The 18980-nt window shown below is 47.6% G+C and overlaps 1 protein-coding gene across 1 annotated transcript; it reads left to right on the top strand.

Annotated features, from left to right (window-relative positions):
• The first annotated feature begins 260 nt into the window (after nucleotides 1-260).
• On the top strand, nucleotides 261-17380 carry FOXJ2 (forkhead box J2). The gene is made up of 11 exons (XM_088025899.1): nucleotides 261-342; nucleotides 6271-6617; nucleotides 7918-7992; nucleotides 8939-9007; nucleotides 9181-9321; nucleotides 9780-9978; nucleotides 12353-12808; nucleotides 13185-13286; nucleotides 13845-14054; nucleotides 14659-14757; nucleotides 15895-17380. The coding sequence occupies exons 2-11, from the start codon at nucleotides 6285-6287 to the stop codon at nucleotides 15981-15983; spliced, it is 1773 nt and encodes a 590-aa protein (XP_087882025.1). The 5' UTR covers nucleotides 261-342; nucleotides 6271-6284; the 3' UTR covers nucleotides 15984-17380.
• Nucleotides 17381-18980: the final 1600 nt, after the last annotated feature.

The raw sequence follows: 18980 nt of genomic DNA, 5'->3' as shown, positions 1-18980 counted from the left end.
AAGATCCAGTTTGGGGGGGAGGGGGACTCCCCCAAGGGGGAGGAGACAACTCCTGGTTGGGAGAGGCTCCTCCCCTCCTCCCCAGGGTTACAGGCAGGGTGTGGGGGGTGTGCCACCTTCCCCAGGTAGGACCTCCTTCTCCTCCTCCCCCCCCTTCTCCCCCCAACGCTCCTCATCCTCAGGGGACCCAGTTCCCCACCCCAGCTTGGGATGCTCAGCCAAGTACAGGAAGAGCCACTGAGGATGAGACTCTTCATCCGCCTTTGAAGAGGGGAGTCCCTCCAACCCCAAACTCCAGTACCAGGTGGTTCCCTCCCTTTGCTGGGGGAACCTTGGAGACAGGTTAGTGCTTTCTTTCACCTTCTCTGTCCTCTTTAGGTACTAGTGGGTGTAGGGGCTGAGATGGTGGCTCTTGGGTTTCATCACTGGGGAAGGTAGAGTAGTAACTCAGAGAATCCTCTGGGGAATGTGCTCTGAGGAAGCTCCTGGATTCAAACTTAATATCTTGCTGCAGAAGCTCTGAGAAATGGGTTTCTGGGTGTTTGGGGACTAGATGGCTGGGATTCATTTGAAGTCCCTAGGGACATGTATGTTTTCATGCTGAGGGCAAGGGAATATCAGCGAACGCCTGCATTTTCAGAACTCCATCCATACTGTGTAATAATGATGGGACACATCCCAACCAGACTCCCATAGTGTTCTCCATTCTTGGGCTTTTTTACTTCACTAAAATCATCGTGGCATTTCATGGCCTAGACTTGTCTAGGGCTTCTAATGATCTTACCTTTTCTTACCTTGTAAGCCTGTGTCAGCTTAATGTCCACCAGAGCTGTTCTCTCCAACCCACTGTGATTACTGTCTCCTTGACAAGAAAATCAGTCTGTCCCCACTCACCCTTCCTCAGACACCAGGAGGCCTCCTCTCGAGGCATACCCATTCCTGGATGGAAGCATGGCTCTATCAAAATCCAAAGGGAAAATGGAGATCCCACCTGTCCCAAGGCAAGAAGAAAGGGTGTAGGGGAAGGCTAACTCCTGGGTTGAAGTGCTTCCTTAATGCTGGCCCGGTACCACTGCCCTCATGCCCTACACAGCTCCTGTCCACAGCTCCTGTCCTTCACGGACAGTTCCTCAGGAAAAAGCAGATCCTAGATAGGAAGAGAGGGGTGTTGCTGCTCAGCCTCCTTCCAGTCTTCCATCGAAATAAGTTGACCCCCCTCCCCCACTCCCACTGGGAGATTTGACCGGTGATGAATTTTCTTTCAGAAAAGCACCTAATGGTTTCATCTTTTCCCTTCCCGTTTCTTGTTCAGTTCTGTGTCTCTGGAATCTTGTATTTAAGCTTTCTTTCGTGAGATATGGAGCAGGAATCCTCAAAGCCCAGAATCGTCAGAAAAGGCAAGAAATAGGTGCCCGGAAATCCTTCTAGCTGAGGCCGGGCTGTATGTGTTTAAGCAGTGTGTCTTTCCACCTGGGATCACCAGCTGGGGGCCTGCCTTACCGCCTTGCCATTAGTACATTCCTCATCTGTGTGCACCTCACAGCAAAACCAAGTGGGAGGCTTCATCTTTCGTGGGTTTTTATGTTTCCTTCTTCTTTCTCTGTCTGGGCCATGGTGGGCTGCCTGAGTCCCTACGTACGTCCACTTGGTCCTGGAAACTACCTGTTAGTGGTGGTATGTGAGGCAGGGTTATGATCCCGGTCTGCACACTGTGCTGGAGAGTGGCATGCATATGTTTCTTAATTCAGGTGAATGTGGCTTATCTCTGTTTTGAGTGGGTTTGTGTGTGGAGACAGTTACATCTGTGCTTTTCAGACTAAGCCTCCAGTTACCCAGAATCCTATGTTTCTGGTAGGCCTCTAGAAGCAGGTGCCCCTGCACAAGGACCTGGAGAGAGTGCTGGTAAGGCTGCCCTGCTTGGAGGAAGGGCTTGGCCTGCCCTGGCCAGTGGGAACCCTCACGAATGGCTGCATGAAAGTCACTTCTTGTGGCAGGGCAGCTCAGTGTCAGGCTGGGGCCACTTCTTCTAGAACTAGCAAGAGAGTTTCATTTCTGGTATCTCTGGTCTCGAAAGCATGAGGATCCTTGGCTCTTACCTCTAGAACTCCCTCCCCCACTTTGTGAAAAGAGCTGACTCTGGTGTAATAGCAACCCATTTCTCCCAAAGTACTTTCCCAGATGGTGGAATGCAACTTGTTGAGTGGCTCAGAGTGAACTGTATCACAGTGGCTCCAGGTGGACCCCCCACCACACAGTGTAACTGACCCTGCTGGGACGGAGTTTCCCTAATTCTCCTTGCCTCTGTGGAATCCGCTAGAAGCAGATGGCTGTTGGGTTGGATTAAGTATGGCTGTTGGGTTGGAAAACTGTGCTGTTTTCCAGATCATGTCTTATGACTAGACCTGGTCCCTGCTGAAAAATAAGAGATGATATCCCCTCGTTCCTTCATCTTTGGCATCTACTTGGTCCTGGCATTGGTCAGTAGTGGGGTGACATTATCCCCAAAGTAAAAGTTGGAGATTCTGACATCCTGAAAGCTATTGCAGACTCAGTTCAGGTTTTGTGACGTACACCATTGCAGGCTTGCTGTTTCCAGTCTGACCTCTGTGGTCTGCTTTCTCATTTCTAATATTCTCTGTTTTTCCCCATTCAAAAATAATAATAGCTGCACTTACCTAAGGCTTACTAAACACCTTAAAAATATTAACTCAAGGCAATCCTCACAACAACCCTGTGCAGGTACAGTTATCATCTGTATTTTATAGATGAAGAAACTACAACACAGAGAGGTTAAGTAACTTGCCCGAGCTTGCACAGCCAGTAAGTAGTGGAGCCAGGATTGAAACCCAGGCGGCCTGACTGGTGATTGGTAATGTGGTAAACTTAACCACTGCTCTATTAGTTTTGGCATTCTTTTCAAAGCAGGAAGTTATCACTCCTTAGTACCTGACCTTGGCACCATACAGAGAACAATTCCTGGCCTTTCAAATAAAGTGGGAAGAAAACCGTGCCTGTTATTTTGGATCTTACACATCTCATCCAGGATCAGTCTTCCACTCCAACAGAATGTCTTTCTGTTTTTCTCCGCCTTTCTCCCAGTACTATAGTCTTCATTAGACGTCCTGTGGATGTGATGGAGCCTGCCCTTTGGCTGCCTTTCCCAGTTTCTATGGGTATTTCCTTTCAGTCTTCCAGCACGCAGAGAAGAATGTGGCCTGACTCAGGTTCTGCCCAAGCCCAGTGGCACGAGGCCCACCTGGAGGGAGATGTCTGGGTAACTAGGTTGGTTGGACTGAGAAATGGAAGTACCTCTTGTTTGCCTTTCTAATAATAGCCCTGGACATTAGCCTCGTGCCATTATTTTGGGGAGCATGGAATGTGTGGCAGCCACGAGCTCATTAAGCTTCATTCACTTCCCTCCGGGGATGAAGCTTTGGCAGTGTTTATGACTTCATCCCTTTTATTGAAGGGGGAAACTGAGGCATCAAGACTTCAGGGAGCAGGGGTTGGCTAGGGACACTTAGTGAGTCAGTGTCAAGGTTGGGAATAGAACTGAGGGACCTCATCTCTGAGGTTCTATGCACTGGGCTGCCCTTCAAGAATGGGGAAGTGACGGGGGTGAGGAAGTGGGGTAAAGGGAGAAGGGTGCCAAAAAATCAGAAGGACCTTCTGCAGCAAGCTTCTTGTAGCTGATAAGATGAGGATGTATTTTGAGTGCCGGGCGGTATCTGGAGGGCTGACTGGGAGGGTGCTGAAGAAAGGTTAACTTTAAGCTCTCCTAACCTGGTGCTGGGGTAAGGAGAGGGAAGAGCATAGAACAACTAGCAAAGGCTGAGAGTGCTTCTCTTTCCGGAATTCACAGCAATTGGCACGTGCCAGATGGGTTCTGTAAACCACTTGAAGTCTACTCTCATGTCCCTGTCCAGTGTTGGGAGACTTTCAGATGAAGTGTCCACGGAAGGCTTCTGTGTTCTTAAGATGACGTTTCCTAGGGACCTTTAGCAGGAGATAATAGGGAATTCTTTATAGACCTCCCCTTCTGGGGAGGACCCAGGAGAACCCTGGTCACTGAGAACCTGCTTATTGTCAAGTTACTTTTCGGCTGGGATAACCCAGCTATAGGACCAATTATTGCCCAAAGCCCCCTACTTTCTTTACCCCAGGTGCTGTGGCATTTTGACTTTGGCTGTGCTAGGAGGTCTGAGGCTTCTTGGAATGATTAAATGGCCCTATTAGCTTCCAAGTTTCCATGATATTATAACGCAAGATGGTTGTGGTGGGCTGTAAAGGAGGGTGGTGGGGAGAAAAGCTAAGGATAAAGGGGAAACCCCTTCATGATGCTATTTATAAACATAGCTTTTTTTTTTTTTTTTTTTTTCCTTTCTCCTGTCAAGCAAGCAATTCTTGGGTTTCGATTGGGTCTCATGCTGCTCAGGCCCTGAGGCACGAAGGTGTTTCCCTTCAGCCTTGTGGAGTGGGTGTGTTGCTGGCGAGGAGGACCGTGCAGGGTACATGTGTGTACATGCCAAGATTGTGTGGGTGGGGACCTGGGGGGAGAGGCACATGAGTGAGAATGCTGACCCTTAGGAGAAAGGGTAAATCTCAAGGGGAGGAGAGTCCCCGCTACAGGAGACAGAGTGAGCTGACAGCCTGCAAGATGTGTTGGCAGTCAGGAGAGAGGGGTAGGCAGTCATATCTGGGATTGAGCTTTTAACTGCAAAGGATGTGGATTTGTGTGTAGTTGAATCCATAACGCTTGTGCATATTATCTGGGTGCGGATTTAGGAATGACATCCGCGATGTGTTTCTGTCCAGGATTCTGCATTCTGAGGCATGCTAGCCCTGGCTGCTCCCGAGAAATGCCCTGGTGGGACGGTCAGCGGGGGTTCGAGAGGGAAATACTGGCTGGACGCTCCCGGCTGAGCAGGCACAAACCTGCCAAGCAGTGAGTGCTTAGGCGGTTGCCGGCATGGGCTCTCAGGGAGCGCCAAATGGCTACCAAGCGCTTCCTGCCAGCCCTTCTAGACCCTGCAATAACAGAGAGCACCGGGCGTTCCTCACCTTCCCCCACCAACACGTCACTCTGGCTACACCTCTCTGCCAGCAAGAGCGCCCAGGCTGTGTGGGTGGTAGCAGGGTGTGCAAACATCAGGCGTGGGCGGTTTGGCAGCGCCAGGAGTTTGCATGGAGGGGCAGCGAGCCTGCGTGCCTGGCTGGGAAGGAAGGAGAGAGGAGGAGGGCGGGAGAAGGGGAGCCAGCTCTTAGCCCCAGAGTGGCTATTTTTAGCCAGGCTATCTGATTGTTACCGGTGTGCACACAGCTGGGTGTCGTGTCGCCCTGTCGTCCCCCGCCCCCGCCGCTCAGTGAAGCCCAGCGGGCCGAGAGGTGGGAGGTCCTTGTCGAGGACTTCTTCCTGGTGTTGGTGTCTGTGGGCGGGAGCTTGCCAGGGGTAGCTTTAAAGGTGTGAGGGCAGCTGTAACTCAGGATCTGTTACCTCTGTGTGTGACTTTGTGCTCTGCTGGTAATGTACATGTATCTCATTGTGATCTCTGGGTATGGGGGCCTCTGTTGATGTGTGTGTCTTGCGTCTGTCCTTTGCTGGTTGTCATTTGTAATTTATGCTTAGGGTGAATCGAATATGCCTCACGTGCACATATATGGGATAAAAAGGGTGTGTGCTCAAATACATCTAATATGAAACATCTGTAAAAGTGTTGGTGTGTGCTTCATTGGTGTATATTTGTGTTTACTCAGACTGTTTTTCTTTACATGTTCACTTGTGCTGTCTGTCTGTGGATGTTGTATGTAAATAAAACAAGCGTCACATAATTGGAGAGTAGACTTTGGCTGATTTTACCTGGTATATTAAGTTTTTAAAAAAATTATATAGTTTAAAATATTATGTGGTAGGGCTTTAACTAAGGAGGATTGAGGGAATAGCTCAGTTGGCGGGGGGGGGGGGGGGGGGGGGCGGGGGGTTGACTTCTCTTTTAGTCCTGACTGAAGGGAGAGTCCTGTTGCCTATGTTGTACATTGAGATGTAGGGTAAGTACCCATCTGTCACCTGGTAGATGATTGGTGATATATTGTTTGGGGGCTTTGGGAACACTTGGTTGAGGGCTGTCCTGTGACAGTCTCCAGTGGGAATTATAATGGGAAGAAACTCTACTTCCCTTAAAGCACTAAGATTTGAATATTATTTGCCACTGGTAACCGGCTATAACACTCATCAGTTCTATTTTCCTCTCCCCTTTGTTCTCTTCTCTGCAGAACCCAGAAGTACCATGGCTTCTGACCTAGAGAGTAGCCTTACCTCCATAGACTGGCTCCCCCAGCTGACCCTTCGAGCTACCATTGAGAAGCTTGGGAGTGCCTCTCAGGCCGGGCCTCCAGGTGGCAGCCGCAAGTGTCCCCCAGGCTCACCCACAGATCCAAATGCCACCCTGAGCAAAGATGAGGCAGCTGTGCACCAGGATGGCAAGCCACGGTACAGCTATGCCACCCTCATCACCTATGCCATCAACTCCTCTCCAGCCAAGAAGATGACCCTTAGTGAGATTTACCGCTGGATCTGTGATAACTTCCCCTATTACAAGAATGCTGGCATTGGCTGGAAGGTGGGACGGCTTCTATAACCTGTGCTTGTTTTTAGCCGTTGACAGCCTTTTTCTCTACTCTTGTTTCTTCCTATAACCTGGTCTAGTTCACTCTGACCTGTTTCAGAGATGTGTGAACTTAAAATCTTATATCTCCCATCCCCTACTCTTTTTCAGAGTTGAACAACTTTCATAAGGTATTATCAGGGAAACTTCAGTGATATCGAGCCACTAAGTGTAGTTATGAGGATGGCAGGATGCTGTTGTTCATCATACCCTCTTACCTTCTGAGTCCTCAAAAAAGGAGATTCATTCATTTCACAAATACTTATTGCCACTCTACTATGTTCAAGTCACTGTGCAAGGCATGGCATTGCCTCTTCCTACCTAGAGGTAGGAGTCTCATCAGATTTCCAAAGCTTCATTGCACATAGTCCTCATCTTTTGAAAAATTGTATACCAATAATAATAATAATAATAATAATAATAATAATAAGGTCCTTCACCAACAGCTCATCCACCAAGCAAGTAGATAGAGGATAAGTTGTTTGGCTGGCAATAAAGGAAGAAGGAAACTCCTCTGCCAAGCAAAGAAGGAAGACTGATGGTCTCCATCTTTTGGAGCAGCAACCCATTGGCCAATTGTTGACTAGGAATGGGGATTTAATGTAGTTCTTTCGCTCTGTAAATCACCAGTTGATAAACCAGATGATGAGCTGGAGACTACTAGAAGCCTTCAGCTTTTCCTTCATGAATATGTCCCTGCTAACTATCACAACCCCCAACCTCATCCAACATACATATGCAACATTATTTCTTTCCTCCAAATGTAACATTCCCGTGGGCTGTTGAGAAAACAAAGGTGAATTTGTGCCTTTGCTTTGCTCCTAATTTGTATTTTGTTTTTATTTATATAAATAGTCTTAAAGTATTATTCTTTTATGGGAGATCTGATTAAATTGAGACACTGCGCAGATGTGATTTTGAGGTATTTATATGCCTGTTGTCAGCTGGGTGGAAAGATTGGAAAACTATATAACCAGAAAGATTATATAGTTGGTTTTTTTGTATATACAAGAAGAACCTGGTAGTCAAATTTATAGGCATTACCTCCCATCATTTTAATTTCTGCATTTTCTGATCTCAGTGCTCTTGCTATCTGCTAGGTAAGTTCCTCCATCAGTATAGTTAAGAGGTACTAAGTTTGCCTGACACTTGAACTTTATTGTATGTTATGTTCTTTTGTGTCCCTCTGTGCCCTATTGGAAAATTTTCTGCTTTACACAATGCTCAAACCTAACTTGCTTCTCTGCTTCCCTAGAATTCAATTCGGCACAACCTTTCTCTCAACAAGTGTTTCCGGAAGGTGCCTAGACCTCGGGATGACCCTGGGAAGGTGAGACGCTCCTGTAAGCACTGAGAGGGGGAGCAGGAAGGAGAGAGGAGTAGTTGACAGCCTAGAGTCCTGTGGCTGTTTTAATTACCCAGAAGAGGAAATCATGTTAATTAGAGAAGCAGCTTTATTTTTTCTCAAAGGAAGAGCTTGGCTATCACGCTTGTGGGCCCCCACTAGTATGAGTGACTAAGAAAGATTGTGAAATCTTTTTTTTTTTTTTAAATAGAATTATTTATGGTAGAGTTGACTTTCATGCCCCCTTTCTTATGTGTGACACTCTTTCTAGATGTGAAAGGTAGGCTAAATAACCTTTGTAGGAACTTTTCTGTACAAAAATCCTATGACTTTTATCTTCAAAAGGGAAAAGAGATAAATCAATTTCTTCATTCGATAGATGTGGACGCTGGAGTTCAGGAGAGAGCCTCGCCTCAGATCACACAGAAGGGGAGGGTTGTGTCTGGGCATTTCCAGCTCTTTGAAGTAGATACCAGAACAATCGAGACCTGTGTTTGGACCACAGGTCATACCTCTGACATACTCATTGAACTTTTAGGACAAATTTACTCCTCAAAAATAGCCAGTACCCTCAGGATTCTGTGTGATTCTCCAGTTATTTTTCTTTTTTTTTTTTTAAGATTTTATTTCTTTATTTGAGAGAGAGAGAATGAGAGCCAGAAAGCACGAGAGGGAAGAGGGTCAGAGGGAGAAGCAGACTCCCCGCCAAGCAGGGAGCCCGATGTGGGACTCGATCCCGGGACTCCAGGATCATGACCTGAGCCGAAGGCAGTTGCCCAACCAACTGAGCCACCCAGGCGCCCTCCAGTTATTTTTCTTAATATAACTTTTTTTTTTTTGGTGAAAATCCTCCCAAATATCTACTTTTCCAGAGGTGGGAATTTCCATATATAATGATTTTGTTTTCTATGGGGATGGGTTCTCCTTCCAGGGCTCTTATTGGACAATTGACACCTGCCCTGACATCTCCCGAAAGAGAAGACACCCTCCAGATGATGATGTAAGTCCCCACTTCATGGGGAGATGCCATTTCTGAGGCAGCTGCTCAGGCCACATCCTGTCCTGTAGTTTTGGTCCTTTCCTGTGTTTGGGGCAAAGGATGAGGTGAAACCATGGGTCTCGGGAGGATGTTTAGTTTCTGCTTCTAGATTTCTGTTCTTTTACAACCCTCAGCTATCCCAAGACTCACCAGAACAGGAGGCAAGCAAGAGCCCACGGGGAGGCGTTCCAGGGGGTGGAGAAGCCTCACTACCTTCCGAGGGGAATCCTCAGATGTCCCTTCAAAGCCCCACATCTATTACCAGCTACAGCCAGGTGAGCAGTAGAGGTGTCAGGGTGCACAGGGACAGACGGACGGACAGGTGGGTGGGTGGCTGAACAGATTCATAGATCTGCCAGTTCAGAATTCTGTATTGAGTACCTGTGATGTAGTAGGCAGATACATTGGGAAAGAAGGGGAAATCAGAAGAGGGAAGCTGAGAGAGAGACATAACAGAACTTTGAGAAGGATCAGAGGGAAGAAAAGTGGTGAGAAGAGAAGGGGAGCCAAAAAGGTTATGAGAACGGAAGATGGACAGAGTGTGGGAAAAAGGCTCGAGGTACATCCCCATAGGAATAAATGAGACAGATGGGGGGAGATGATGTTCACTCACTGACAAGTTAAGAGAGGATGAAGACAAGCCAGAGAGCTTGGTGAGCATGAAAGGGCTGTGTTCCTGATTTAGCACATGGATCGAGTCTCTCTCTTACCTCTCTCTTACTCCTTTTTGCAGGGCACGGGATCTGTGGATGGGGGAGTGGTGGCAGGAGGGGTTCCAAGCCGAGAAAGCGCCGAGGGTCCTCCTCCCCTGTATAACACCAACCATGACTTCAAATTCTCCTACTCAGAGATCAATTTTCAGGATCTAAGCTGGTCCTTTCGCAACCTCTACAAATCCATGCTGGAGAAATCCTCTTCCTCCTCTCAGCATGGTGAGCCTGCGGTTGGGGTGGGGGCACGAACGTCCTTATACTCCTGAAAGGGTGGTAACATTCTCTTCTCTCCCTTCTGTCTTGTTTTTCACACGAGGAGAGGTTGATCACTGGTCAGGGGAAGCATCTCAGATACCAAAATTGTTTGGAGTCAAGCTCTTCTGGCTTAGTTCTGAAGGACAGCTGTTTCGAGAGGCAGGCTGGGTTATTAGCTTCAGAAAGTGAGTTGGAGGGATCCCCCTTCCAGAACTAAGGGCAGTGACTTGATGGCTGCAAGCAGGTCATTTAGAGGCTGGCCACTAGGGGACAGCAGTGTTTCCTTTCCCTCAGAATCTGCTTCGTTGTGAGACATAAAATTTAATTTTTTAGCATTTTTACATTTATGTTGATTTTTATTTAAAAAAGGATGTATTTATTTATTTGAAAGAGAGAGCGAGCAGGTGGGAGGGGGCAGAGAGGGAGGGGCAGAGGGAGAGAATCTTCAAAAAGACACCCCACGAAGAGCAGAGCCTACCTCGGGGCTCGATCTCACCACCCTGAGATCATGAGATCATGACCTGAGCTGAAATCAAGAGTCAGATGCTCAACCAACTAAGCCACCCAGATGCCCCGTGTTGATTTTTATTAGAAGAAAATCTCAAACAGATGGAAAAATAGAGAAAATAGTATAATAAACCCTCAGGTTTCCAACTTTTAAGACGGCCCAATTTTAACAGGTACCAATATTCTGTTCAGCTCGTTTCATTTACCACCCACTTTTTTTTTTTTTTAATTGGAGTAATTTAATGCAATTCCCAGGAATGTCATCCCACCTATAGATACTACTTCAGTGTGCAGTCTTAATGATAAAGACTTGGTTATCCACTGCCATTATTACTCTTAACACATTTAATAATACTTCCTTAATATCAGTTTATGTTTTGTCCATACTCAAATTTCCCGAATTACTGTGTGAGATAATCTAAAGTTCTTATTGGAAGGCTCCTTAAGAGATCATCTGGTCCAGCCCTCTGCAACTCCTGTTTGTTTCTGTTGTTAAAGAAATTAGAGGTGGGGGTCGACTTCGGGTGGGGCATCAGAGCCTCTTCGGTGTAGCCACCTTGTACAGGCCACAGGGGATGAATGGGATGATGAAAAATGATTAGAAGCCACCTTTCGGAAAATTTATATTAACTGCCATGGATTTCTTCTTTTATATCTCGGGGGATTTAGATCTGGAGTTATGCTCCAAGATGGTAGCCTTTGCTTGACGAATGAATCCAAGTTGGGATTGGTTGATCAGAAGTGGGGAGCAGGCAGGGGCTCTCAGAGACAAAATGAAAAATCAGATTGAATGAGGATTCAGGTGTTCACTCAAGTTTAATGCCTACCTAGCCTCAGTCTCTAGCTCTTCCCTGCCCAGTGTGTGTGAGAAATTCATCCATCCTCACTCTATGCCTCACCCAACTCCATTTGTTGGTAGTGAATCCAAGAAGGTGGTAACAGCAGAAGAGTGTAGACACAGTAAGCAAAGAGAGTAGGTGCCCAGTGGCTTTATTTTATTTGTAATTTACCTTTTATTTATTTATTTGAGAGAGAGAGAGCATGAGCAGGGGAGAGAGAGAGAAGCAGGCTCCCTGCTGAGCAGGGAGCCCAACGTGGGGCTGGATCCCAGCACCCTGGGATCATGACCAGAGCCGAAGGCAGATGCCCAGCCAACTGAGCCACCCAGGCGCCCCTGTAATTTACTTTTTAAACTTCCCTTGATAATCTGACCGCTCTTGACACTGTGATTCCAGGCCTACCCCCAGATCCCTGAGGAATAGCATAAAAAGGTACATGCTGACCTTTTTGCTAAAATTTGAGCAGTTGCCCCACTGTCAAGGCCCTCCATCTGTCTGTTGTATCTACAGAGGTGGGGGAGTCTTGGGGGGCGGAGGGAGCCGAGAGGATCCTTGCCTTCTCAGAACACCCTTACCCTTTGAAGTCTGGGTCTTTTCCCCCCAAAGCCTCCCAACTCAACCCTGCCGAAGTCCTGTTTAGTGAAAAATGCATTGGGGTGTCCAGTAAGGTCAGTCGGTTAAGGGTATGACTCTTGGTTTTCTGCTCAGGTCATGATCTTAGGGCCCTGGAGTGGAGCCCGGTGCTGGGCTTCATGCTCATCGCAGAGTCTGCTTGAGGATTCGCTCTGCTCCTCCCCTTGCTCGCCATGCTCTCTCTCTCTCAAATAAATAAATATATCAAGGAAGGAAGGAGGAGGGGAGGGGAAGGAAGGAGGGAAGGAGGGAGGGAAGGAAGGAAGGAAGAAAGAAAAGAAAGAAAGAAAAAGAAAAAGAAAAAGAAAAGAAAGAAATGCATTGCCCAATTCACTTGGCTGCCTCCTCCTGCCCTGCAGGCTTCTCCTCTCTCCTGGGGGACATGCCGCCCTCTAACAACTACTACATGTACCAGCAGCCGCCGCCGCCGCCCCAGCAGCCGCCGCCCCCCCAGCAGCCGCCGCCCCAGCAGCCGCCGCCGCAGCCGGCCCCCGCCCAGGGCCCCTCCGCTGTAGGGGGTGCGCCTCCACTGCACACCCCAAGCCCGGATGGTTGTACCCCAGCCGGGGGGAAGCCGGCTGGGGCCGAAGGCTATGGGCCTCCCTCGGTGATGGCCATGCACCCACCCCCACTGCAGCACGGAGGCTACCACCCACATCAGCACCATCCCCACCCCCACCCTGCCCAGCAGCCGCCGCCGCCACCGCCGCCGCCGCCGCCGCCGCCGCCGCCGCCGCCGCCGCCGCCGCCGCCGCCGCCGCCGCCGACTCAGCAGCAGGCGCAGGGCCAGGCTCCTATCAACAGTACTGGCTTCGGTGAGTAAGGAGGGCGCACTGACCCGCTTGTTCTGACTGGGGCCTGGAGATGCAGTTGGTTAGGCAGTTAACAGTGGGCGTCTAGCCTCAGCGCGCCCAGCAGAGCTCCTCTGAACCAGCGGAAGTTGCTCCTTAGAGCTCTGTGTTATGGAATTCTTGGACCACCTGCCGTTGCTTTACATATTCTCCTGCCTAGGAGCTAGGCTGCCTCTCTCTAAAGCATCCATAGCTTTACTAGTCCTCCATCTCCCGGGAGGGAGATTTTAAGATTATCCTGGTAATGTAATTGATAAGCTTGCACTTAGTCGGCTGTCAGTTGGCTGCCGGTTTACATTTCACCCCCTTTTTATTATCCACTCTCCCCACCTTTTTATAGCCTTTCCTCCTGACTGGTGCTCCAATATCGACTCCTTAAAGGAAAGCTTTAAGATGGTGAATCGCCTCAACTGGTCCAGCATTGAGCAGTCACAGTTCTCAGGTGAGTGATGAGAGGAAGATGACCCGAAAGAAAAGCAAGACATTGTGAGTGGGAAGCCCAATAGAAACCAGCAGCAGAAGGGGTTGGCTCGGTGAAGTTTGAGGATGGAGGTTTCCACGGTTTTCCCTCCATATTTCACAAGGTGGATGATGCCGATGTTATTGTCAGATTAATTTTAATTAACTTTGCCTTAACTCACTCAAAATATGACCGTGTTTTATCCTACCCTATTCTGTCCCTGAGTGAGAAGGCTCTCAGGAATTCAGAAACGACCGCTACTTTGTAGTTCTGTCACCATTTACTGGCTAAGTCACTCACTCCCTTTGAAATTTTGTTTTCTTTGCCAGCAAGATGGAAATTGTAATAAGAATTTAGGAAGGGACCAACAGAAGAAGAGTTTGAACACGTAGAGCTCTAGGAGATGTCAGTTGTTATTGGCAATGAATCTAGTCAGTGATGTTGATTTATGATGTGGTGGGAGCAGTGAGATGGGGGTAGAGACTGTAGGGGCTTCGGGACCCCTGCAAAGGGTAGCACTTCTTGCTTCTCTGTTTGTAGAACTGATGGAGAGTCTGCGACAGGCAGAGCAGAAGAACTGGAGCCTCGACCAGCATCACATTGCCAATCTGTGTGACTCTCTCAACCACTTCCTTACCCAGACTGGTCACGTGCCCCCCCAAGGGGGCTCCCACCGGCCACCAGCCTCTGCCCGTATTGCTGACTCCTGTGCCCTTACCAGTGGTAAACAAGAGCCAGCCATGAACCAAGGTAGTGAACCAAGCAAGTTGCCAAGGAGGTGGAGGCTCTCGTGAGAAGAGAGGGGGAGGAAAGGGCAGAAGAGAGCTGAGAAAAGTCATCTGATGAGCAGTGACCCAGACTGAGCCGCGGGACTGGTTTGTCTGCTACGTTGGCTGAACATCTAGTGTATCAGTCAAGTCCTATACTGAAAAACTGTATGAGTCCCTTTTCCACCTTAATTTGGGAGATCAAAAATCCTTATGAAAAGGGAGGAGAAAGTGCCCATTCCAGATGTGTGTCGCAGTCACCCCTACCTGGATCATGTCAGATGGGGTTGTGATTCTCTACGGTTACACTATCTTTTAAACCAGTGAAATGAGAGAGATTCAATGATTATGTTTCTGTATTAGTCATCCTTCGACTAGCCATGATATTTCACAATTCTAGGGACCAGTAGGGTCTCTTTTTGCCCTAAGTGGTGAGGACTGATAGTTTCTGCTGAAGCTACAGAAGAGAGCAAGGAAGGGAGGCGACATTAAGGGGAGAAAGAGTATTTCTTTCCCCCTCTATATTGGGCCCCACCTCATTGAGTAGAATGAGGTATACTCAAGTAACTCTTATCTTGCTTTGGCAGTGAACTCTTATGTGCACCCACAAGCCCCCCACCTCTACCCTGGCCCATCACCAATGTACCCAATCCCCACCCAGGACTCAGCAGGATACAATCGCCCAGGTAAGAGCCCGGAAGCTTGTTTCTCCAACAACCCAATACTCTCTCCCCTGACAAGTTGTTTTTGCTTTCCTCTGGCTCTGAGCCTACATTCTCTTCCCTTCTGCTTGCCCCTGCTGGGAGTGCGTGAACCTTCATGGTTCCTAAGGCTGGAGGGTGGGCCCCTTGCCAGGGAGGTACATGTCATAGGAGACTAAAGAAGGCTGATTTACTTTGAGCATAACTTGTGCCTGCAATAATAAAAGGGAGTAAAAGCAGGGGTACCTGAGTGGCTTAGTCGGTTGAATGTCTGACTTTGGCTCAGGTCATCTCGGGGTCCTGGGGTCAAGCCCCACATTGGGCTCTGCGCTCAGCGGGGAGTCTGCTTCTCTCACTCTCCCTCTGCCTCTCCCTCTGCTTGTGGTCTCTGTCTCTCTCTGTCTCCCTCAGATTGATAAATAAAATCTTTAAAAAAAAAAAAAAAGGAAGTAAGAGCATGCACAAGGATGTAGAACACTTATGTCCAGCTTTGGAATCTAGATGGAAGATATGCTCAGGCAGATACAATGAACATGTTATACAGACATACCTGCCTTGTGCCCATGTCTGCTTTCCTGTCACCTGACTCCTATATCAGGGGTCTGGGATTGAACTACCTCTGATGGGGGTGGGGGGAGTTGGAGGAAGACCCTAACTTGCCATGGATAGTATAAAATGAACAGATCATTTGCTTTTAAATACATTTTAGAAAGATCGCCATTATTATCCTGCCTAACCACAAGTGTTTTGCATTTTTTGGGTGACATCAGACTCTTTGTCCATGTGTTCCTTATCCGTGTAATATATCTACAAATTTCTCTACTGTGATTTCATATAATAGTATGTTGTGTATGTTTTTTTCATTATTACATGGTCTTCGTAAGTATAATTCTTAGTGGCTGCATAGTGTTAAATCGCCATGTGACCTCTGTTTACTCTGGTTTATTTCCTGAGACCCCGCTGAAGTGGCGGCTAGCAACAAAAACAACCCTGGCCTCATACGGACCATGGTTTCACCAGCCCTTCCTCACGGTAGTATTTGGGGCTGAGCACTGCCTACCTAGAGCGGTAGAATAACTTCCCAACCGCTGCCCTTTTAATTTCTTTCTCTCTTCCTGACAGCACACCATATGGTCCCTCGGCCACCGGTTCCCCCTGCGGGCACCAACGAGGAGATCCCTGATGACTTCGACTGGGACTTGATCACTTAGGGCATCACGGAGCACAGCCCTGAGCCTGAGGCTGGGCAGCAAAGTCTGGCAGTGGGGCAAGAACGGCCCTGGCCCACCCCTTCCTCCTTGCTGTATATACTTATATAGCCTCTTTTTTTCTTGCTCTGTCAGAGAAGCCACCGCGAGATGCTGCCGAAGATAACCCCCCCTTTCCTGCCTCCTTCTTCCTCTTCCTTCTTGTTTTTTTCCGAATTCTTTTATTATTATTCTTATTACGGTATTATTATTATTATTGTTATTATTATTATTGGTTATATGCTGTCCCCAGTCTTCTGCCCCTCCTCCGTGGACCGTGTCCACCCCTTGCTAATTTAAAACCATCTGGTCGGAAGGTGAGGCCTTGATGGCAGCAGAAAAAGGTTTCAGACTTTGATTTACCTTTCTCCTTGAGAAACTCAATGCTAATCTCACCTTTGGGCCCTAAATTGTTTTCTGTTCCTGTCAGTTCAGTCCAGTACTAGAGAAGCCACATTCTCAAGTAAAAGGGATCTAAAACATTGCTTGGCAGCCATGAACTTGCAGGTTTTACTCAATGGTGCTAATTTTGTCCTCTGAGCTCTTCCTTGTCCCTTTATATCTTCAGTCCTTACTCTGCCGATGCTCACTCCCCATCTAGGGAAAGAGTGATGGTGGTGGTGCAGGAGGGTGACCATAAAATCCTAGTGGAATGAGACGTCTGGGTTGGGTGGAGTCAAGTACTGTAGAGGGGCGATGGAATATAAAACAGTTTCTATATGCTACTAGAAACTTCCATTGGCTTATTCCTTGCCCTTAGTCTATTGGAGATAGAGTTGGTCTTGGCCAGAACTCTGCTTCTGTGGTAGGGATGAGGGCACCTATTCAGCATAGGTTCAGCTTTTAGGAGATGGTTTCAACTTAACCCTTTTGAGTTTTTAAAGATAATTCTCTCTGGAAATTAACTGTGGCTCATATTTGTATTTACAAATTATCCTTCAGTCCCCCTTTCCCATTTGGCAAATATTATTTTGTTCTCCGTCAGTTGTTGGCTCAAATCTTCCTCCCCTTTTATCTTCTTCCCCTGTTTTATGGATCTCAAGAAAGAAAAAGAAGCCATTATCACTCTTTTAGTTTCATCACGTCCTAGGACAAGATGGGAACCTCTTTCCCACTGATCATAGCAGAACCAAACCTATAGCCTTGGTGGTAGGAGGGTGGGGGAAAGGGAAAAGGAGCTGGCATTCACATGGGTAGGGGATATTTCAGTTATTTAATTGTGTAGGCAAATGCTTCTCTCGGAATTCAGATCATTGGGGCTGAAGCTTGCCATTCGGCTTTCGAGGAGTGAAGGAAATTGGTAGACGGGAGTGAATAATCTAGAGAGGAGAGTTTACGAGGGCCAAGGGAGACCCCCCCCCCAGAAAAAGGTACAAGGACAACTTCTCTCCTTTAAGGAGGAGTGGACATGAGTTACTGCTGCAAAGTACTTAGTGTATGTTTAATGTTAATTGTTGAATATTAGTTACGAGAGGGAAGAACAACTTACTTCTGTTTTTATTTCACTGGATGTTCACTCTCTGAAAGCTACAGGACAAATATGTAAGGCATGGACAAGGCCACTCTCCGTGATTTCTGCTTTTCGTTCGTATTCTTTTATTTACCCATGATTTCCAGGAGATCTAGCTTTCTGCTCTTCTGCTTTTCACCCCTTCCTTTCTTTGTAAGGGGGTTATATATGAGAGTTTGTTGAAGAAGGCTGAAGCAAAGGGGCAAGAAAGGGCGGTTAACTAAAGAGCACTTTATTTCTGTGAAGTTCTTTGTAAGAAATGGGGGTATGAGTGGCTTTGAGTCCCCCGTTGTTGGGCAGTCAGTGGGGTTGCAGTATGACATAATATTTCCCACTGGGGAAGGAAGACTTTCTCTTAGAGGGTGGCGAAATGCCTTTGCCCTGTGTCCCTAATTCTAGGCATCTCTTCCTGATTCCTACCAGTCAGGGTGCCTCCTACACACAGCTTTCCCTTTGTTCTCCCCAAGATTCCCCTCTTTACAAATGATCACTTCTCTTCTCTAAACCCCTTTTCTACTCAGATCCATACAGGATTTGCGAGGGTAGACTAAATTGTACATGTAAATGTCCCTTGTTTATAATTCATCTATGTCTTCTGAAAACTAGTCTCATGAAGACTCTGGTGGGCAGCCGGAGTAACTGAAGTTTGGGGCTAGGGCTGGAGATTGGCCATCAGGCCTCCTGGGATTTTAGCTCCCTTCCATTACACTCAGCCTTGCTAAATGGCACAGGACAAAGCTGACCCTCTTTGGGCCTCAGTTTCCCTTCCCCTCCATGAAATGGAAAGAATACTACCTTTTCTTGTTGGTCCAGCATTGCTGGGCTCGAAGTATAGTCATTGTCCTATTGGGTGATGTGTGCAAAGCTGCAGGAGGTCGCTGCCTACAAGAGGAAATGAGGGAGAAATAGGAGGAGAGGGACAGATGGAGCAGTTAACGTGGTATATAGATCCACTCATCCTTGCTTTCCTCTCTTCGACCCCCAGGTTTCTGGTTTGGTGAGTCCTTTGTACCACCCATAATGCTTTGCATTGGTGCAGGCTGGCAAGGGGGTGTATGATCTCACAAGTTGTTGTTGTGTTTTGCATGCTTTCTTAATAAAAAAAAAAAAAAAGGAATGTTTTTGGTTTTATCTTACTGGGGCTGGTCTCAAATTTCTTTTTGCCAGGGTAGGAAGGCAGAAAAGGGGAAGCATTTGTCTTCAGTTGGCCTTGTACCCCTTCCCTGCCTCCCACCCCTGGGTCCGACTAGTTGGTCTTGAAATTGTTTTGTAAGATTGATGGTAAAGAAGAATTAAAAAAAACATGCATTGAACATTGCTTTTTTTTCCCAAATGCTATTAAATATAGTGAAATATTGTTGGGAGAGGCAGTCATCCCTTGTAGCTCCGTGTATGGCCTAGGCCACCTTGCCTGTGTTCTGGGGTATTTCAGGGATTGGAGATACTACAAT

This window comes from Eumetopias jubatus, unplaced genomic scaffold (assembly GCF_037043125.1).
Source record: "Eumetopias jubatus isolate StellerSeaLion01/CBP00866 unplaced genomic scaffold, mEumJub1_p1.0 scaffold_8, whole genome shotgun sequence".
In the NCBI taxonomy this organism is placed as follows: Eukaryota; Metazoa; Chordata; class Mammalia; order Carnivora; family Otariidae; genus Eumetopias; species Eumetopias jubatus.
The sequence above is the reverse complement of the archived record's forward strand: the minus strand, read 5'-3'. Positions and strand labels throughout refer to the sequence as shown.

Excerpts from the sequence above, each read along its gene's own strand:
- FOXJ2 (XM_088025899.1), top strand. The coding sequence starts at position 6,285 with ATGGCTTCTGACCTAGAGAGTAGCCTTACCTCCATAGACTGGCTCCCC. Across the intron at positions 6,618-7,917 it reads ATGCTGGCATTGGCTGGAAG|AATTCAATTCGGCACAACCT; the intron begins GTGGGACGGCTT and ends CTGCTTCCCTAG. Across the intron at positions 9,008-9,180 it reads GACACCCTCCAGATGATGAT|CTATCCCAAGACTCACCAGA; the intron begins GTAAGTCCCCAC and ends TACAACCCTCAG.